The 21497-nt window shown below is 38.9% G+C and overlaps 1 protein-coding gene across 2 annotated transcripts in view; it reads left to right on the forward strand.

Annotated features, from left to right (window-relative positions):
• The first annotated feature begins 892 nt into the window (after positions 1-892).
• Positions 893-21497, forward strand: part of LOC129280743 (peroxidasin homolog) — a 121240-nt gene continuing 100635 nt past the window's right edge. Inside the window, exon 1 of one of the 2 annotated variants that reach the window (XM_064112688.1) lies at positions 893-1416. In XM_064112688.1, coding sequence (XP_063968758.1) covers positions 1241-1416 — 176 coding nt within the window. In that variant the 5' untranslated portion in view covers positions 893-1240. The remainder of the gene's footprint in view (positions 1417-21497) is intronic. The other variant, XM_054916751.2, reaches the window with a different exon arrangement.

A 21497-nucleotide genomic window follows, 5' to 3' on the forward strand; every position in this document is an offset into this window, starting at 1 on the left:
TCATGTTAGTGTTTCTCTTGGAACAGTCAATATGGTTGGCGGGTTTCTGCATGAGAGAGGGAAAAACATTATACCGTCAGAGGACGAGAAAGACTGACTGATCACCGTCAAAGGTCTCCACATCACTTCACACCACCACAACTTCTACCATCACCATCACCCCCACCATCACCATCACCCCCACCACCACCACCACCCCCACCACCCGCACCACCCCCACCACCACCCCCACCACCCCACCACCACCCCCACCACCACCACCACCACCACCACCACCACCACCCCACCACCACCCCCACCCGCACCACCCCCACCACCACCACCACCACCCCACCACCACCCCCACCACCACCACCACCACCACCACCCCACCACCACCCCCACCCGCACCACCCCCACCACCACCACCACCACCACCACCACCACCACCACCCCCACCACCACCACCACCACCACCACCCCACCCCACCACCACCCCCACCACCACCACCACCACCCCACCACCCGCACCACCACCCCACCACCACCACCACCACCCCACCACCACCACCACCACCACCCCACCACCACCACCACCCCACCACCACCACCACCCCACCCCACCACCACCCCCACCACCACCACCACCACCACCACCCGCACCACCCCCACCACCACCACCACCACCACCACCCCCACCACCACCACCACCCCACCACCACCACCCCACCACCACCACCACCACCACCCCACCACCACCACCACCCCACCCCACCACCACCCCCACCACCACCACCACCACCACCCCCACCACCATCACCACCACCCCCACCACCACCTGATCGAGCTATCCAGCAACGACTCTACCACTCTTCCTCCAGTCTTATATGATTAGGCATAGGCCCTATGCTGCACTCACCCAATTATATACACCCTGCACAGGTGCATCAACACAATGTCCCCTCCCCCCTTTCTATTACCCCTATCGATCCCGCCTGAGTGTATGGGTCCAGCACAATGTAGCTCCGCTCATTTGCAAAACTTTGGAAAACTTTTATCGCGCGCTCAGCTCAGTTGACTTCCGTCGGTGAAGCCTGACGGTTGTGCGTAAGCTTCAGCTTGCGAGCTCGGGCTTGTGCAAAGAGCCGCATCTTGGATTTTTCCTCTTAAATTTCACCGATATTTTGTCTCCCTATAGAGTTCTAGGAGCAGGAATTCTTTCTCGGTTGTTCTACTGTAACTGCCACGAAATCGGATCATCATGGAATTTAAGTATCTACCCTCGTTTGTGCTTTTGGCTGTCGTGGCTGTTTTCTTACCCATGCTAGTGTCGGCGACCTGCCCAAGCCGCTGCCTGTGTTTTCGGACCACTGTTCGGTGTATGCATCTGGATATGCGCCGAATCCCGACAACCGTCCCGACCAACACTCAGATCTTGTAAGTTCCTTTCTGCAATATGTTGGTACAGATACCACTCACACAACATGCGAGGTTGACAATTTATGTTTGGTAGAAGTGAGGAATCTCATCTGTTAAAATGTTGAGTGAATTCTAGTTTGAAAGACTTTAAATGAATATGTCATTTAATACATAGTTTACATACATGTACAGTACCTCTAACACTTTCTTTGACTTTTTTTTTTTACTCCAAAATAGTTTTCTCTTAAGATTTTGTGTCATTAATTCTTAGTCTACTCTTTCTCTAACAGATGAGATAATCAATTCAATTCAATCTGTGCACAAGTAGGCCCTATATACAAACGTAGACAATATTTTGCAATTTACAATTTTAGACTACATGTAGATCTACATCTTTGAAATACATTGAAGAGAAAAGAGGAGGTTGTGTTGGGGTAATTCACACTGTAAACAAAGGAATAGAATACCTGCTGGTTTTATGGTTTAGGCAAAGTTGGTGCATGTTAGAAATTGTTACCTTTCAGATATGTTACTAGACAGCTGGCAGCCGTCTGTTTCGAGGAGTTTTTTAACTTTTTTTTTTTTCTCCTCGTACACAGACGGCTCGCTAGCGTGCAGCCACCATTAGGGGACTTGCAATGCAAAATCCCCCCGTCGGGGCTCTTCAATTTTTGTCATTAATGAATAAAAAATTTGAAAATTAACGCGACCAAAATGCAAATTAATATTCCCTCTTGGCATTAATTGCCAAAAAACTGAGAAAAATCAAGTTAAAAGGAACAAAAACAGTGACTTACCTCGGCTGTCGCGCAAATTCACTTCCCCGTTTTATCCGATCTTAAGTACATAAACATATGGCCATTGAGTCCCCTGTACAGATCGCGCTAGAACTTCGGTCTCTGTATTTGGTGAGTGAAGCCAACGGAGTTCAGCTGAACAACCAACATAACAGAGACCGAAGCTTTTGGTCTAATATGTTACCTACTTGTCATGCTTGTAGGCTTATACTGTACCTGTTTCATGTTTGTTCTTCCTGTTAATTTTTTTTTGACTAAGGAAAAAGCATTGGGTCTCTGGCCTCTTCTCACCCTCTCTCTTGTATCCTTCCTCCGTTAAGGTCGGAGATCGCTAGTAACAGTAGAAGAATGTAGACACTTCCTAAGGGTTGTTAGAGCTGGGAAAGTTGCTGAGGAGGTTTTGGCGGGTTGTGTGAAGGTTGCGGATGAAGTATAGAATAAGATCTACAGTACATGTATAGAAGATCTTCATGTATATACCCACTTTTTGTAGAAAATGTGTAAAATTTTGCATATTACAGAAGATTTTTGGGGGATGTGTTCTGTTACAATATACTACATGTACTCTGTAAAACTAGAGCAATGCTGTATGTGGTGGGGCCTTTAATATTAGGTCCTATTTCTATACATGTAGATCTGTCATTGACATGGCAAATAAACCTGACAAGTGTAAAGTTAAGAATCTGCTCGTACAACTAGTAAACCTACAAGTTCCATAATATGAAGTCATTGTGTACATTGGAAGCATCAGAAATAATTTTAATTCAATTCAATTGTTTCAATTGTTTTTTTATTTTCACTTTAGTTTCATATCAACAATTATTATAATACAATTGACATAGTAACATATATCACATTTGAATATAACATTATAATAAATGTAAATAGTTGAAAGGGAGGGAGGGCCAACCGAAAAGCAGAGCTTGTATAATAAATTCAATGTAAAAGAAATTCAACAATGCGGGGGTGATGCAGAACGATTGTGATAATTCAGATTTGAATGGCTGGCTTTCTTTCAATAGACACAGGAAGTCTAATAGAATGAGTTCAGACAATGTAACCATAATGGGAGAGTTATTGCATGTGATTTTTGTGGATCAGTGGATAAGTCTGTGTGCTGTGAACCATGAGGCTTGAGGTTCAAAACCCAATCCAGCAAGTCCTTTGGCAAGATATTCACTTTTGATCGACAGTGTAAGTTTACCACTCTCCACCCAAATAGCTGAACTATTGAGTAATATAGTCTTGGTATTTTCAGACTATTGACTAGTCTACAGTTTCTTAATACCCCATACTAGGGGAAAATAAATTGGGGCTCAGGGCGACCCCCCCCCAAAAAAAAATTGTCAAAAGAGCCATGGCAAATATAAAAAGCCCTGGAATTTGTGCTCCATTCACTGAAATGATGAGAACATCCTTCCTATTCTTTCAATTCCAGGCTTCACATCACACACTTCACGTCAGACTCTGGTAGAATTAAAATGCAGACCACTTTATGAGAGCTTGCCTTGAGCCCCATGGTTGGCGGGTTTGGCACTATTATTGTTCGTTCTATTTGTTTTATTATTTATAGCCCTTCTGTTGTAGATATTTTAGCTACATGTGCAGGCCCTACAATGTATTCCAAGGCTCCACACTAACTTTTTTTCTTGGTGGCCCGAATGGTCCACCAAAATGATCAATTTCACATTCTTGGTGGCCCGATAGGCAAATTTAGTGGCCCTAAAACAATAGAAATAATTTCCATTCACATTGGGGGAAAAAGGCGATAAAGGCTTACCTCACGCGATCTGGGGCTATTAAAGTGAGAACGTGGTATTCCTTTCCTTCTCAGAAATAGGTCAACATGTTAAACGTGTAAAAAAACAAATTCTTCCACATTATCTGCTTTTATTGGGATTTTTCCTAATCCTTGAGTTGGTCAATAAAAAAAACAAGTATGAATTTGAGGATTGTAAAAATAACAGATAAATGTCAATCCACTTCTCATGACATGACAAGTGGGAATAAATTGTGTTTGTTTGACCATAATACATTGAGAGGAGACAGATCATATCAATGTCTAGACTCTAGACTGACCACCCCTTATGCATCAGTGAAAGCTGCGTTCATACAATTTTGTTCCCCCACAAAACACAAAATTTACTGTAGATCTACATTTGGAAATTATGTTAGCATTTTATGATTCTTTTTGTCCTTGTGAAACACATCTTTTTTCAGTGTTTCACCACTTCACAGTATAAAAAAAATGCTTGAATATAATACATGTATGTAAGTTTCAAACCTTCCTAATGGTGGTTCTTGTGATCGGGGGGGGGGGGGGGGGGGGGGTCAGGGAAAAAATACATGGGGGCTCGGGGCAATATTCCCCAGAAATGCTCAAAAGAGTCATGGAAAATTACAGAAGGGCCCCCCCAAAATGCCCCTTTCTTCGCATTGTTTAAGGATATACATGTACAATGTTAAAGATTTAGACCATTAGTTGTGAAAAGTAGCCCAAGGAAAGTTATTTTTTGTTTGGGGATTTGCTTGAATGTACAAAACTCAGTCTCTGAATGAAAGAAGGATTGAAGAAATAAATTTGACCAAAAGGTCGTGGCCTATCCGTCCATGAGGTGACAGATAATCAGTGAGTAAGATAGTTTTGATATACCAGCTGTCTGACGGTGCATTTGTGCTTCCTACTATGAACGTTTTGAAACGATTATTTTAATCACACTTCCATCAAGTACTGTTTATGCTTTTTGTTGGAGATTGAGCCTGCAATATGGGCTGGAGTCTATAGTAAAATTATTCAGTCTCCAACATATTAAAGGCAAATTGAGGCTAGCTGGTCTCTTGTTCTGTTCACATGGGAAGAGAGATCAAGCTTATTTGGAAATTGGAAGCCCCGTTTTCAAAAAGAGTAAATTGTGTATTTGTTATGAGCTTGACAAAACCAGAAATGTGTGTTGTCATTTTATGCCATTTTCTTTTTTTCTTTTAAAACCTAACTTATTATAAAAATGCTGAGGGGTGTTTCATTACAAGTATGAAAGGACTTGTCAGATGTCTTATCCGACAAGTCTTGTTTTATCTGACAGTTACCATATTATACCCCTTTCATAAACCCAATAAAACCCAATTATGCGGATAATAGCAGCATAATTTGGTCGTAAAATCAGAGGAGGACAAGAGTTATCCGCATTATTCTGATGCTGCTATTATCCGCATAATAGCGGCATCGGGACAAGATTTTGAGTTTATGAACGTATTTCCAAATAATGCGGATAATTGCCATGGTGCGGTCACAAGGTCACCCTTTTCCAACACAACCGCATCGGAGGGGGCGTGTCCAGTTGTCATGACGATTATCCGCCTTTTTCAGGACGGGCGCTCGTAAAAATAATGCGGATAATTTTCGGAGTTTGTGAACGCAATTTTTATTGAATTATCCGCATTACTCTTACATGTAGGCGGCTAATTGGAGGATAGGTTTTATTGGGTTTATGAAAGGGGTATTATTTAACCTTGCCTCTCAGCCAGTCCAAATGTAGGAAAGTTGTCGGATCTGACATCTTGTTGGAGGAAAATTTTGATGAATTATAAAATGGCTACTCACACCTTTTTGTATTAAATTTGCCCGCATTTATGATCAGCGTTTCAATGAACATGAGAAAGGATGAAACTGTGTTTTGAACTAAAACATGAATGAAAAACCTGATTTTTGGTCTACATGAATGAATGGAAAGCATGAACACACTCTTAGCCAGACAATGGTATATAGTGACATCAGGATCATAAAATGGTTGAATTATATTTAGTTTTGAAAGATGATGGCTCTTGTCTGCTTGGGATCATCCATCCCTTCAGTCCTTGAGGGTCATAAAACAAACAATATCAAGGGAAGTATTTCTTTGAATGTCCATATTAAAGGAGGGTAATAGTTCATAGGACTATTTAATGTACTTGTGCAGGAAGTACGATTGGGAAGCTTATTCATTACTTTTTCCTTTCAGTCCATGGTCCAAGGTTTTGTTGTCATGTTAGATTTTTTTTGTATGAAAACCTCAAAGTTCGCTTTGCCAGAAAATCTATTTTCAGTGATTTCAATGAAGCAGTTTCAGTCATGTAAAAAGCATATGTGGTGGTACTCAGTTTCAAAAAAATTTATGTGCAGTTTGTCACTAGGCCTATTTGGTGCATGTGATGTTATGGAATGTTCGATTCTCCCAAAAGATGAAGTTTGACCCAACTTCAAGCTCGGACAGGGCTCCTTGCTGTTCCGTTCTGATCCGAGCTACGCAAAGGACAATGAACAAAGACTTTTTACCCTGCCTTAACATGACTCATGCCCACAGGAAAAGGAGAAAACTCAGACAATGCTATAAGTCGTCTGGTTAACCTCAAATCAACCAAACATGTTTGTACCTCAAAATAAAACCCATTCTAAATTAGACTGACTTTAATCCAAGAGTTGTTTACATGTTAGTTGTCACTCTTTGTTAGGGAAGAAGGTAAGAAATTGCCACTTGGTCAGCGCCCATTCTGTCTACTTTGTTTGGTCTCACCCTACTTGGTCTATTACATCCAGTTGGTCTAAACATTTTGTCTGATCATGGAGCTACAACATGGTCTAATTGCAATTTAGCCCAATTACCACTCTGTCTCAATTCCAGGCAGTTAGGCTACTGGTCAACATGTACCCAATTTCAATAATCCATTCAGTCCTACACCACTTACATGTACCAGGGTCTCCCTCTCACGTCCCTGCATGTACATAGTCTTGGCTAATGGATGAACCATGGAGCTGTATGGATGAACTATTTATGAACCAGATTTTTTTTGACGTACAATGTAGTACACAAAAATAAAGTAGACAAATAGAAATGAGACTGATTTAGTATTGTACCAAGTGGGTATTGGACCAATGGATGGTTGGACCAAACAGTCATTAAACCAAAGTGACTGAAAGTGGGTTTAGCCATGATGGTGTGAAGATATAAAAGTTTGATGAGACCATCTGCTTGTTGTAGTTGTAGACTATAGTGCCGTCTGCACCAGCCCAAGTTTTCAAATTAGCACGCTGTTTCTGATCCGGCAAATTATCCCGATCTGAATCTCGAGATTATTTGTAATGGAGACGCAATCATCGGGATAGTTCATGGATTGATCTCGAGATTGTAATCTCAAGTCAACTCCGGATTATTTGCGAAATAGCGCGCTGTTTACGAATTATGTGCAGATGCACTAGGGATTTTTTATTCACGTGAGGCGTTGCACCATAATGCATCGATGCCTCGCTCAAGCACGAATTGTTTTTGCGTTGGTGGAGATGGGGTTTCTTGAATCTCGAGATCCCGAAGAGGGCCGATCGGGCTAAAATCTCAAGATAGAGCAAACTCAGGCTGGTGCAGCACCGCCTTACATGTACATGTATATACAAAACGATAAGCATAGATAATTTATGATTCATGGTGTCTTTAATCTTGTAACCACCTTGGTGCCACCAAGTTTATCTGGGAGAAGTGATCATCAATAAACAGTAGGCCTACTCTAGTAAACATCATTATTGTGTCATCTTTGATAATCCAATTTTTAGAAAGGGCATCTACTGTCTTGGAAATGATGACTCCTTCGGCTTCCGGATTTATAGAAAGAAATGATTTTGCTGACTGTATACAAATTTACTTTTGACCAACTGCCTTCATGTAATTGCATCCTGAAGATACTTGGAACTTCCTCTTGAGCTTTATGTAGGTCCATGTTTGATGGACTAGGGAGTGTAATCAGCTGCGTTATCAACAGTCCGTGACCCATCTGTGTATGATTGGGTTTTGAATGGTCAAGCCAGGAAAAAAGAAAAGATCTAGTATCGAGTGAGAAGGCACTTCAAACTGATATAAATGTAGGCCTAATAACCATTAAAGCATCTTCATGCTTATTTAAGAAAATAAAATTAAACTTCACATTGATTATTTAATGTAAGTTTCCCTACATGCTATCACTAGCTAATTCACAAGAGTCTATATAACAAATCAAGAGCCTTAATTAATCTTGGCTTGAATTGAGAAAGTCCCTGACGAATCAGGCCGAGACTGTCATATTCCCATCCGCCTGTATTTGTATGATTTTATGCTCAAAATCAACTGAGGCAATTAATATGAACTTTTGACATGTGGAGCTGCAATAAGAAGAAAGGATTGATGAATCACCCGGTAACAAATAGATTGGTGGTTTTATTATAGGATCACATGTGCATGTCTTTTGATAATTGTTATACCAAAAAAGTGTGGTGCCTTTGAACAAAGTTAAATGAACCTTGGTTCGACAGGTATTACACATGATTTTATCTCTGAAGTTCTAATACCACAAAACCAAAATGATACACCTTTTTGTTTCTTAATCTCTGCCTGCGACACCAATCAGAGATAAAAATCAATTTTGAGCCACCGCAATTGATAGGCACAACTTTAAAAACTGTCTTATCAAAAGAAATGATTACTTGTGTCATGTGTTCCCCCAGCCTGCTGTCTTCTGGAGAGTCCTTTGTGCTCTTTGGATGTTGACTCAGTCATGCCCTGAAATGAAAGTATCATGGGTTTATTATGGGTTACAATGCCCTGTATTACTTCTTTGTACTCTGTAGGAACTTATTGATAAGCAGCCAGTGGAAAAACAACATTTATCTTGACATCATTCTTTTCAAATGAATTATTAGTTTGTCTCAGCAGGTTTTGTTATCTGCCCAGTTCTCTTGATAAATAGCTACTTGGTCTACAGTTGTACTTTCCATTTGGTCCAAATCCCACTTGGTCGCTATCCTAGTTTATCTACCGGTATTAATTTTGGCTATTACACTGTAACCATTTGGTCTAATTGCCATTTAGCCCATTTACCACTTTGTCTCATTTCAAATTAATAGGCTATAGGCCTACCCAATTTGTCTAATAATCCACTTTGTCTATTAAACATCGCTTTTAATAATTTAGTCCAATATAAAAAAAGGTGAATTCTTTATGAACCAAGTTTTCATTTTCAACATAGTTCAAAACATAAAGTAATAAAAGTAATTGAATCCAAATATGTACTTGCAGTTTAACCATGAAGTAATAAAAAATAATAGAAAATTGAAAGGACCCATTAAAATCACAAAATATTACAATTATTTCTTCAAATATTCAAAGTCATGATTTTGAATGTACATATGACTACCAACAAATTTGGGATAGTGATGCCTCTCCATTCACTTCTGGAGTTTACAAATTCTGGCCAGTGGACTGTGTTTTCACAAAGCGGACATTTTGTGCTTGCAAACTCTAATTCTCTTGTAAGTCATGGAAGAATAAGACACCGTTTTCACTACCTTCCTAAAACTAGTTTTCTGGAAACTAGTTTAACATGTAATCAGAATGGTCAAAGCGATTTTGGAAGCGATCTTCCAACCGCCGGTTCATAAAACCACCTCGCGATGTATTTTTCAAGATCGCTTTGCCTCGTTAAACTGGTTTTAGCGTTAGTGAGGACACAACCGTTCTTCTGGAAGCGATCTTCGCCCATTTTGAGCGCGCTACAGCCGCTACTCCACACGACAGTTGTAGAATGCCTACATGTATGCTGCAGTTTTGAATGGCACCGTTTTCACCATCCTAAAACTAGTTTACTGGAAACTAGTTTAACGCGTAATGAGAATGGTCGAAGTGATCTTGGAAGCGATTTTCCAAACCCGTTCATAAAACCACCTCGCGATGTAGTTTTCTAGATCGCTTTGCCTCGTTAAACTGGTTTTAGCGTGAGGACACAACCGTTCTTCGGGAAGCGATCTTCGCTCATTTTGAGCGCGCTACTCCACACGACAGTTGTATATGTAGAATGCCTATGCTGCAGTTTCAAATGGCACCGTTTTCACCATCCTAAAACTAGTTTACTGGAAACTAGTTTAACGCGTAATGAGATTGGTCGAAGTGATCTTAGAAGCGATCTCCAAACCCGTTCATAAAACCACCTCGCGATGTAGTTTTCAAGATCACTTTGCCTCGTTAAACTGGTTTTAGCGTAAGTGAGGGCACAACCATTCTTCGGGAAGCGATCTTTGCAAATTTTGAGCGCGCTACTCCACACGACAGGTGTAGAATGCCAATGCTGCGGTTTCGAATTTCGCGCCAAACATGTCACCCGATTTTTAGTGAAGTGATTTTGAAAACCTCTTTTGTGTGGTCAAATGGGAACGCTAGCAAAGCGATCTTCCAAACTAGTTTTCTGAATCGGTTTCCAGTAATCTAGTTTTAGAAAGCGTAATGAGAATGGTGTCTATTGTTCATGTACTTGTAGTGGAAGAAAACAAAGATGTAAAGCTCCATGTAGCTAGCATACACATGTTTTCTGAAAATGGATTAAAAAGTAAAGTAGAGTTGGACCAGAAAAGTTAGACTTCAAGGTTTGGAATTGCTTATTTAGCTGAAAGTTGTTTCCTTTGAAAGGAAATGGAAAGCTAACATGTTGTTGTAAGGACTTCCAAAGTGGGACAGGGTCTTCCTATTGAATCTTCTTGAAAGAGAAAAAACATAATCAGAGAGAAAATTATCAGAAGGGAATCTGGGCAAATTTGCCCCCAATATACCCCTGAAAGCTTGGGAAAACTTAAAGAAGAGCCCCTGAATTTTCATTGGGTCCAATGTAGCAAATTTGGCCTGGTTATCTCAAAGTATATATGTAGCCTTAGGAAAAAGTTTGTTTTTTTCTTGCTTAATCTTATCTGTTTATAAAGTTTATATGTCAAACTTAAATCTTATGATTTCTTCATTAGATTTAAATGTGACTTAAAGCTGTTATACTGTGTTTAAAGATGATTGAAAGTAATTGCAGTTAACACTGTACTGACTTCACGAGGAAGTTTGTAAAACCAAGATTACATGTAATTGTCACTATTTCATTGTGGATCTAGATCTTGTACAGTAAACTGAACATTGTGAAATCCAGAATCTTAATCACACTGGTGACTTTAGATCACAGACACAGATGTTATACCGAGGTTGTTTAACCTGACTGCTAAGAAAGCACGAATGCCTGTGAGCAAGCAACCAGGGGACCAACGGCTTAAGGTCCTCTCCGAGGGACCTGGTAATGAGGATAAATGCCTTACCAAAGGGCACTAGCGCACCACTTGGGAATCGAACCCGGGTCACCGGAATCCGAAACCCCCGCTCTACCGACTGAGCTATCGCGCCTCCCCAGATATGCACATATAGGACAGTTTTATATCATTGCTTGGAAAAATTCTAGACATTTGTCTTGAATGCCATGGTTTGCTGATTTCTCAGCAATTACACAATTCCTTCCATATTCTTTTGCACATATTTGTTATTTTGCAAAACAGACACTTGGGTAGTCATTTTGATTGATTATGAGCTCATCTAAAAAGCGTTACCTCAACTGGCATGTATGTGCTAAAGCACACTTTTTGTGTTATCTCAGAGCACATCCCATGTGCATGAACTGACCAATTCATTAATTAGACTATTATTGTGACTTTGTAAAACACTCCCAATCTTTCGATCATTCATGATTTTGAGTAGTGGAAAAATTGTATGGGGCCTACATGAAGTACAAGCACTCATCAAGGAAGTGTGAACAGACAACTCTTCTTTTCATTGATTGCAGGTGTTCCTTATCTCAAGTGCATTTCATTGTACACCTGTAAGATGTTGCACCTGTATACAGCAGCTTCAGCCTTTAACTAAATTGGTATTATGAGTTGTTTTAATGTATGCTCAGGTGCATCGCACAGGTTGGAAGAATTGGAATGTCTGTTAAAGAATTCTATTGTCTTAACATTTCTTTATTTCTAGGATAATTTTATGATGATGACTAATGATGAATAGTTGAAGATTACTTCACACCCCTTCCCTCAAACCAAATGGTTTTCACTTTAAAGTATTGATAGTGTCTTATGCAAGAACCAGTTCCATGATTCTCTGGTCCTATCTCTAAATTTTCACCACATATCAGTCAGGTAGTTGCTGAGACAAGACTAGCGGGCAATGGAGAGTTGATGGGACCCGGGGGGGGGGGGGGGGGGGGGCGCTGTTTCATAAAGCTGTTCGTAAGTTAAGAGTGACTTTAAGAACGACTGGTGATCCTTTCTTACGCCCTAAACCATCGCCAATTTATTATACCATTTACAAAAGAAAGGATCACCAGTCGTTCTTAAAGTCGCTCTTATCTTACGAACAGCTTTATGAAACACCCACCCAGATGAATGCGCAGTTTTCACTCGACTTATTGTATTGTAATTCATTTCTTTCATCCAAATGATGTAAATCTTAGTTTTATTCCCTATAAAAAAATGTAAAATCAATATTTGTTCTTAGGATGATGAGGTAGAGATTCTTTTTTAATTATCAAGATAAAATTTACAATGAAGACCCAATTTTCATCTTTTAACTTCAATCTCTTCTATTTCTTTTCCATGTACCTTCCGTTGATCGTTGGCAACCGCTCCTTTGTTGGCTACAACTACTTTGGCAACCACTCCTTTGTTGGCTACAACTACTTTGGCTACCACTCCTTTGATCCTTATCCACCACTCCTTTAATGGGATTCTATAACAGGTAAGTGATGATTTTAAAATTCATTATTAAGTAAGGATACATGCATATGCATCATATTCTGTTCTTGAATAGTGCGTATCACATCATATTTGCACTACTAAAGGACTTTAGGATATTAAATCCTATTCCTGGCCATTGCCCATCAAGCCTTTTCAGAGCCAATAAAGCATTTTAAAGGAACAGATTCCTTTGAGATCCCTATTTTCTTCACCTGGGTCAAGGGTGGCAAATGTGCATTAAAGTCTTGCCTAAGGATATTTGTGCCATAGCAGGGATGTATTTGATCGTTTTTATTGTTTGTTTAGATTTAACCTTTAAATTCAGCCTGTGATAGTCTTATAGAAGAACTAATGTCATTTACGGGTTTATCTCTTCTATTTCCAGCTTTTAAGCTTTCCATGCAAAACAATCATAAATGCATCAAATATATTTCAAAGAGCAACAGCAAAGGACACCCCATTAAATTCTGATGAAAATTGAATCCACTACTAGTAAACACCTTTAAATTCCGTCCTGAATATTCACCCATAGTATTATTTCCAGCTGAGATCGACCTTTATATTCAACTTTAGAATCCTCAGTTCCCTTTGTAAAGCTACGCATGCAAAACAAAACAAAATACAAAGACATAGCATGTTTGTTAGGAAGAGCGACAGCACAGAAAAACCTATAAATCCTGAAATAAAACTCAAATTCTTTGTGTAAAACATCATAAAAAGTTATGCTCTGAATCATACAATTCCCCTTTTCATTTTAATACTTGATCAGATCATTTCAATTGTCTGCTCTTTTCCTTTTTCTCATTTTTAAGTTTGCTGTAATTTGCCGGGCAATACAAAGCAAAACAATGCATAACGATTTTATTATAGGAAGAACAACAATGGAAACCTGCATGCTTATATTTCAGCTAAAAATTGAATTTAGGTCATAAAAACACAGGAAACGTGTTTTGATGATACAATAGAACTACTATTTTATTACAGTTTTCAAACCTTTAGAAGGTTAAATCCAACTTTTTATGTAGCGATTGTCTGATCTCATTGACATTGGTTTACCCCACCAAGACTGACTGTTACATTCCTAACTTTGACCTTTTGACCTCTTGTATCTTCTCTAAGATCAGTTCAAGAACTCCAATGGTTGCTAGGCAACAGTATCAACAGGTGCCCTCGGAATTCTGACAAGTGCTTATGATTGAAATGTCTCTATTTAGGATGTTTGTTTTCTTTTTTCCATTGTTATGAAATGGAACTTCAGGAAGTCTCCAGGAGCATTTCATGAAAGAAATAAGGTGGTTTCAGACCGCCTTGAAGTTTGTCAGTTCCAGGTTTTTTCTGATCAGGAAATTTTACCCGCTCAGAAAATACCAGGTAATTTGTGAAAGCAAATTTATGAGTAAAATTCCTGAAAGAAAATACCCGCTAACTAGTAGGTACTTGTCAAAATTGCAAGAACTTCTGGCAGGGATTTTCAAATGTCGCAGGTATTTTGGCAGTGTGAAAGCAAAATATGGTAACTTTCTTAGCTCGGCTTGTAGTTGGGCGCAGGTGCCATGGGTGGCTGCTGAGCTAGTAATTTTGAATCTCGCGCCTTGCCTGCTTACCAGACCATACTGCGCATGCTCGTAACTTCGGGAACTTATCCAGAAGGGTATGTTTCGGGACGGTATGAATGCAGGTATTTTTGAGCCTGAAAAGTTCTTGTAATTTACATTAACAGGGATTTTTGTGATCGAACTGATGTGAAACTATTTAGTGAATTCCACTGTCTGTTCTTAGAAGCTACTGCAAATCCTGGCATCTGATTGGCTTAGGACAAATTAGTCAGTGGAAATCACTGATGAAACTGTCACAAAGTTACTCCAGATCATTTGCCAACTTTGACCATGTAAAAATTTCTTCTTTTGTACAATTGATAAGATTTTATAATCTATGGCAAAACATACCAAGCTCAAAATTTACTGCCAAATGTATGATTGTATTGCTTTGTGTGAACACAGGGCACAGATTTGTTGTAGAATTTGTCATGGATGGGCCATTATCGGATAGTTGGATGGTGCAGGGCTGATTTGATGTCCGATCTCATTGTGTCTCTTCTTTCATGATGACAAGTTCAGACTGGGAAACCAATTCCAACTCCATTGTTTCATCGCGAAGTGAAAAATACTTGCGTACATTTGTGTTTGTGGGCAGCTAGAAAACTCTTGTCAACAGAGATCGATGAACACTAATAATGACTGGACAGATGATTTCATCTGCCCCACCTGTTAGAGATAATGTAAATTGAGACGTTCCAAGATACAACACTAATATTTATACAAGTAGACTTCAGAAGGATGAAGGGAGAGAGAGGTACACCTGATATACTGTAGAGACCTATATACACCTGTCATGTGCAGCACTCCTGAAGTGCTCTCTCTTTGATGGAGGTTAGTATTGTCTTGCTACTTGAGAAGGTTCCCTGATGGCTATCAAGTGTTGGCGAAACCTTTGAATCTCGAGTGCTAAGGTTCACTCTGATTTGGTAGACCACTAGGTCATAGGGCATGGCGGAATTACAAAGGTAGTGGACACAGGGAATTGTTAGCAAGTTTAAGTGATAGGTGCACAACTACAGGTCTTAAATTAAATTTTGATATTTTTGGTGCACGGCCGCTTTTTATAGGGCACATTCCTACATGCAAACCGTAGAAATAACCTGCTAATTCCATCTTCATTACAGATAATCTTGTGCTTGTTCTTCTTACCAAGATAGTCGGTTAATCAGAACTCACAGGGTGAATGTTTTGACTTTGTAGAAGGCTGTGTAGGCCTATTTATATTTTCTTGCAGTATTTATGTTTGTACTTTTATAGGATAAACAAAGTAGGCCTACTCCCGTGTACCAGGTAAATTATGCCTTTGATCTGCGGATGTATGCAGCGGTTAAACTAATTGGTAGAGCCCAGGGGTCCAATCTATGCTATTTCCTGTGACAACCTAAGATAGTTTATCCGATAGTACAACACTAACGTCTGGCTGCTATGGTGGAACTGTGAACTTTATTTACTTCTTGAGCAATATATAGGTCTGCAGTTCAGTCTACAATGTTAGCTTTACTCCTGTGATGATTTGTTTTGGAAACTACTCAGGCTGCGACCTCAAGTCAGAATCATAATTCAAAACACGAACATGAATCACAATACCACAGAATCAGCGTTTAAACGACTTAATTCCAATGCTGTTTCCCCTCGGATTCAGGCCGATCCAGTGCGCAGTTTGGCAGAGGAAGGTCAACTTTTTCGCACGTGTTTCGGTTTTCGAAAAATCAATCTTTTGCTTCCAGAATTCAGTCTATTATAATACCTCATTTTGTTTACTTCTATTCATCTTGTCGATTTATCAAAAATGGTGTTCGGAAGTGAATTTCAGCGCACAGGTGTAGATCCAATTTGATATTGACACTGATAACTCAACAAAAACAGATCATTGTCTGTCCAATTCATTACTAGAACTTGAAGTTGAAGACATGACACCTTCTCCTGAAAAGAGAGATGACTGATGTAGGGGTTTCCAAACAAATAATTACTAACGTCTAGATCTAGACTATTACACATGCAGATAAAGATGCTGCCATTTTGGCATTAGTTTTATGTTTATTCGGCGATCATATGATAAAGAAAATAAATGTCCCTATGTTGTTATGAAGAGTAATGATTGATTCCTAATCCATGTGGAAAGCCATCCACACATTACTAGAAGGAAGAGACAAACTGCTATACAAATACAACAACTCAACTTTTATCCACAGTACATACATGTACTTGTAGGTCTACCTGTATCTTATTAGTACAAATTTCTTTCCATCTGAATTCTAAGATTTTGCACAAAAAATATCTCTGGATTGCATGAGTGGAATTTCAAATGAGAAGCATAGTTATTTTCTTTGAATTTTAATAGACAATGCCAGGCCTATAGCATAGACTAGTTTTGATGATGATGATGATCCAGTTAAAGGAGAATGAAACTCTTGGAGCAAGTTAGCTTTTGTGAAAGCAGAAAAATCAAAGAATAAGATCAACAAAAGTTTGAGTAAAATAGGACTAGCAATAAAAGAGTTATGAGCATTTGAATGTCGAGATCACTAATGCTATGGAGATACTCCCATTGGCAATGCGACCAAGATCTGTGATGTCACACACGTACAAATCTCCCATTTGGACACTGAAAATATACCCCAAAACGTCTCTTTTTGCTCATTCTAATCATATGACAAATGATTCATCAATGATATAATGTTGTGAAACCTCTGTACTTGTCATCTCATAATTAAGAACACCTCACCTTGTGATAGACTCTATAAAAGTGAGAATATAAGTGAAATAAGTACTAAAGTAATGAGGGAGTTGTACGTGTGTGACATCACAGATCTTGGTCGCATTGCCGATGGGAGGATCTACATGGCACTAGTGATCTCAATATTCAAATGCTCATAACTTTCTTATTATTCATTCAATCTTCCTCAAACTTTCAACAATATGTTTCTTTGATTTTTCTCTTTGATATTGATTCAGCTGGTTTCAAGGGTTTCATTCTCCTTTAATCGCTGATTATTCCCTGCCCTATATGTTCATGCATAGGCCTTTATACCACTACTTGTCATGGGCATTTAGAGGTCTACATGTACATCACTTCTGTGTTTTCAAGGAGCTTTTTGAGACTGCTGAGGGTGGTCACCTTGTCCCCCTTTTCTTTCACAAAAAGTGGCTCTTGAATTCATTGTCAATTGTGCAGTTAATTTCCCAAGAGATGAGAGCTTGGTCAATTGCTATTCAAGGGGATAAAAAGGAGGTCTGATTTGGGTGACCTGCTCTCCATAATGCTTTATTTTCTAAGCTGTTTAGTCTGTGTCAGAGGGATGATTGATACATAGTTTAATAAGGTCAATATTTGATCTTGTTCCTCAAACCAGCAACTATGGATAATTTAAAAATGATGTTCAAACTATGAAAAATTAAAGTAGGATGCTACATTAGTTATTAAAATTGAATGACAATTGCCTTTTTATATTAATTCTAATAAAAATTCATATTTTAATTTTATTTTTGAAAAGTGATTTTGTGTTTTCAATGTGTTGCCAATTTGGAGTAAGCTGTAAAGTAGGTAATTTGTTGACCTGCTTTTAATAATGGTTAATTGTACATTCTGTTTAGTCTGTGACAAGATGATTGATCGATCTTTAAAAGGAGATCATTGACAAGAGGGTAATAATATATATTTTTATTTTTGACATTTGGAATTTTTCTTCGAATTATTTAGGCCCTACATTGTGTCTGAGTAAACAATCCCTTTCCCTGAACTGTCTACACATAGCATACAGCGTATGATGGACAAGTTTAGAAATTGAACCACGAGTGGCAGAAGGTCTATGTCTTGTACTGCATCTCTTTCTCTTTTCAAGTTTAAATTTTGATTGATGCAAAAAGGTGCTGACTTGATACCAAAATGCCCTGGTGTCACCAAAAAAAAAAAAAACATGAAAAAAGGTGTAGGACCTTTTCATTTGTGTTGCCTCTATACAGGTTGAGGTACTATACATTACAGAGGCAGTGCAAAGGACTAAAGAGTCCATTTTGAATGACTTTGCTATATTCATCCTGATCTTGAAATTTCTTTACAAAGTTTTAAAGATGATCAGGGATGTAGTAAAGCCCTGGGGTCCATTTCATGTGAGCGACTTACATAAAATTATTGTAACTTTTCCATTAATTACAACAACTATTTTTGTAACTAACAGCTCAACTGCTTAGCGGCTTATGTAGGTTTCCTGATAGTTAGGTCTACAGTGATGATGGCAAAGTTACCTTGTACATGTAGTTGTAAACATTTATGAAGGTGCCCCTGACAGGACTGGTACCTCTTAGATGTTGCTTTGGTTTCTGGAATCTCTACTTGAGGCATGCATGCATGGAAACTATCCAGAATGACTTGCTAGTTTTCTATGGAAATAGAGTCATACCAGAGCACAAGATTACTGATCAAGTTCAAGGACTGACAAGGGACTGTGCCCTTCAATGCTTGGGTGTTAATCACAGACTTAGCGATTGATCTAGAACAGCTACATGTATATTGTATGGTATTTAGCCAGCACATATTCTAATACTGAACTCCACGGGCCTGTAACACAAAGCTTAGCAATCATTGTACATTTTTTGCAATTGATTGCATTGACCACAATGCATAATCAATTTTCAAAATCATGTTTATGATCGATTGCTAACCTTTGTGTTACGGAATCCAGACCCGTGACGTGAATGTAGATTTGACAATAAGGAATCACAATAGGGTGCACTATGCAATTTATCATGTTTAGGGAGGAAACAAACCTTGTTTCCTATATCAAGGAAAATTTAAAAAAATTACAAAATAGATAGGCCTACATATTCTTGTAGTGAGTGGATGAAAGCAGGAAAACTTAAAAAGTATTAGGCCCGTAATGAAACTTTAAAAATTCATTATTTTTGCATCACATTACAGCATTATAGTTGTACTTGTTTGATATTTCTCTCTTCATTCAAATCAACCCCATTTGGTAGGGTGATGGCATGGACTTTCCCTTTAAATGTGCATTTTGTTCAATAAGTTATCCAAACCTCCTTGGCTTTATTGGTGTTCATGCGGATGCCTTCTTGAATTATGTCCATCGGAGCCTTCTCCTGCGTTCCTTCTGACATATCTTCTTTGTATCAAGTAGTCACCATCGACTAGCTTTGTCACTAATTTTCTATATTCTGATCTTTGTGGCCTTGCTGTATGCTAGAAAAGAAGTACATTTTGAAATCCATTATTCATTTGGTTAATATCAGTACAGACTAGTGACAAAAAATTGAATGATGTCGAGCACTGACCTCAATATTTGAAAAGCTCAACAATTAGTTCCAAGGATTTACGCTTAAATCATCTCCTTTTAAAGAGAGAACATTCTTAATTTTCAACCTCCAAATGGACATTAGAGGATTCGAGATCAAGGACCGATGATTATTAATTAGAATTTCCATTTCCAATCTATGCCACTAATTATGCAAACACTTTGGGAACATCACTAACTTGAAAAGAACAAGATTTTATTAATTGGTGCCCACCGTCCTATAACCCCTTCCAGAATTGGTTTTATTATCAGACCCTTAATCAGATTGGAGACCTATCAACCTTATGATTGCTATCAAAAGCCATAAAACCTTAGCTTTTGTAAATAATCCAGTTCCTTTTGAAAAGGTCAAGAGATGGGTAGATAATGGGGGTTTAGAATAACAAAACATCCAATTAGATCCCTATAAACTGGTTAATGGATTATCTGCTATCCCTGTAGCACTTAAAATTGGTCCTTGGGTATGAAGGGTTTTCCAAGGTTGACTGGAGGATCCATTTTGCTGGGAGATTTTGTCTGATGAAGGTTTCCTCATGGGAGAGATGATGGGTAAAAGTAAAAAGGATGGGGAAGTATTATATTGATTAGGTCTGGTTGAATTAGATGATTGAAAATTGCTGCATGTATACATGTACAATTACATCAACACAAATTACCTTCGAGATTTTCAATCAGCTAAAAATTTATCTATCTAAATAGCTCAGATACAAGGATCTGAGCTATTAGACATGTAATGTAATCATGAGCTTATTTTCTGTCTAATTTTACCCCCTTTCTGTAAATTAATCACTATAAAGCAGTAGTATATTCAGGAAATGTATTGTACATAGATTTGATGGATGAGGTGTGTGTGTTGCGGGGGGGGGGGGGGGGGGTAGGTGATTTGACTTGGATGTCTGTCTCTTGTTTTCCACAAAGTGATTACAAATCTCATCCAGTAATATGCTTTTCACACTGCACTTTTTCCCCTTAACCCCAGGAAATTGGTGGGGCTAAGGGGGGGGGGGTCTTAGCCCCACCAATTTCCTGGGGTTAAGCTTAGCCCACTTCGTTTTCACACTACGTTTTAGCAAAGTGGGCTAGCACGGTAAATAGTACGGTACTATCTGGCCCTGCAAAAAAGCAGGGTTAGCCGGCTTATTGTGGTGCTAGCACCACAATTGCGATGCTAAGAGATGCAGTGTGAAACGAAACAGGGCTAAGCAAAAGTGGGGCTAAGCGTTAGCCAATCACAGAAGTCGAAATTGCACGTTAATCGTGCTCTGTATGGTAAAATCATCAATATTTATGAGCTGTGTGATTGCCCGGGGTTAAGGCGTTAACCCCGGCTAAGCAAATAGTATGGGGTTAAAAAAGACAGTGTGAATCGAAAAAAAGATAGTATGGGGTTAAGGAAATGCAGTGTGAAAAGCATATAAGTGCTCATGCTCAATATCACAATATCAAAGAAACAATACATTGCATTTATTGGAATTGGAAAATAAATATAAATGTGTCAAAATACTTGCCCCCTTGTCTACTGGTTATCTTGTTAGGAATTGTTATTTTTTACTGTCAAGTCTGGTAACGTTCCTGTCGTTCACCACACCTTGGTGTTCTTTCCCTCTTAAAACAATGGTCATTCACCTATTGAAGTCGGAGGCCTACTGTACCAGGTTTGTATTTCAATTGGTATACTTGCAGATGGTCTAATTTTCAGCTTGTCTAAAAGACACCATCATGTCTAAACCCACATGGTCTACTACTGATGATTTAATAATAGCAATATATAGCACCAACAACAACAAAAACAACAACAACAACAACA

Source organism: Lytechinus pictus, chromosome 17 (assembly GCF_037042905.1).
Source record: "Lytechinus pictus isolate F3 Inbred chromosome 17, Lp3.0, whole genome shotgun sequence".
Lineage (NCBI taxonomy): Eukaryota > Metazoa > Echinodermata > Echinoidea > Temnopleuroida > Toxopneustidae > Lytechinus > Lytechinus pictus.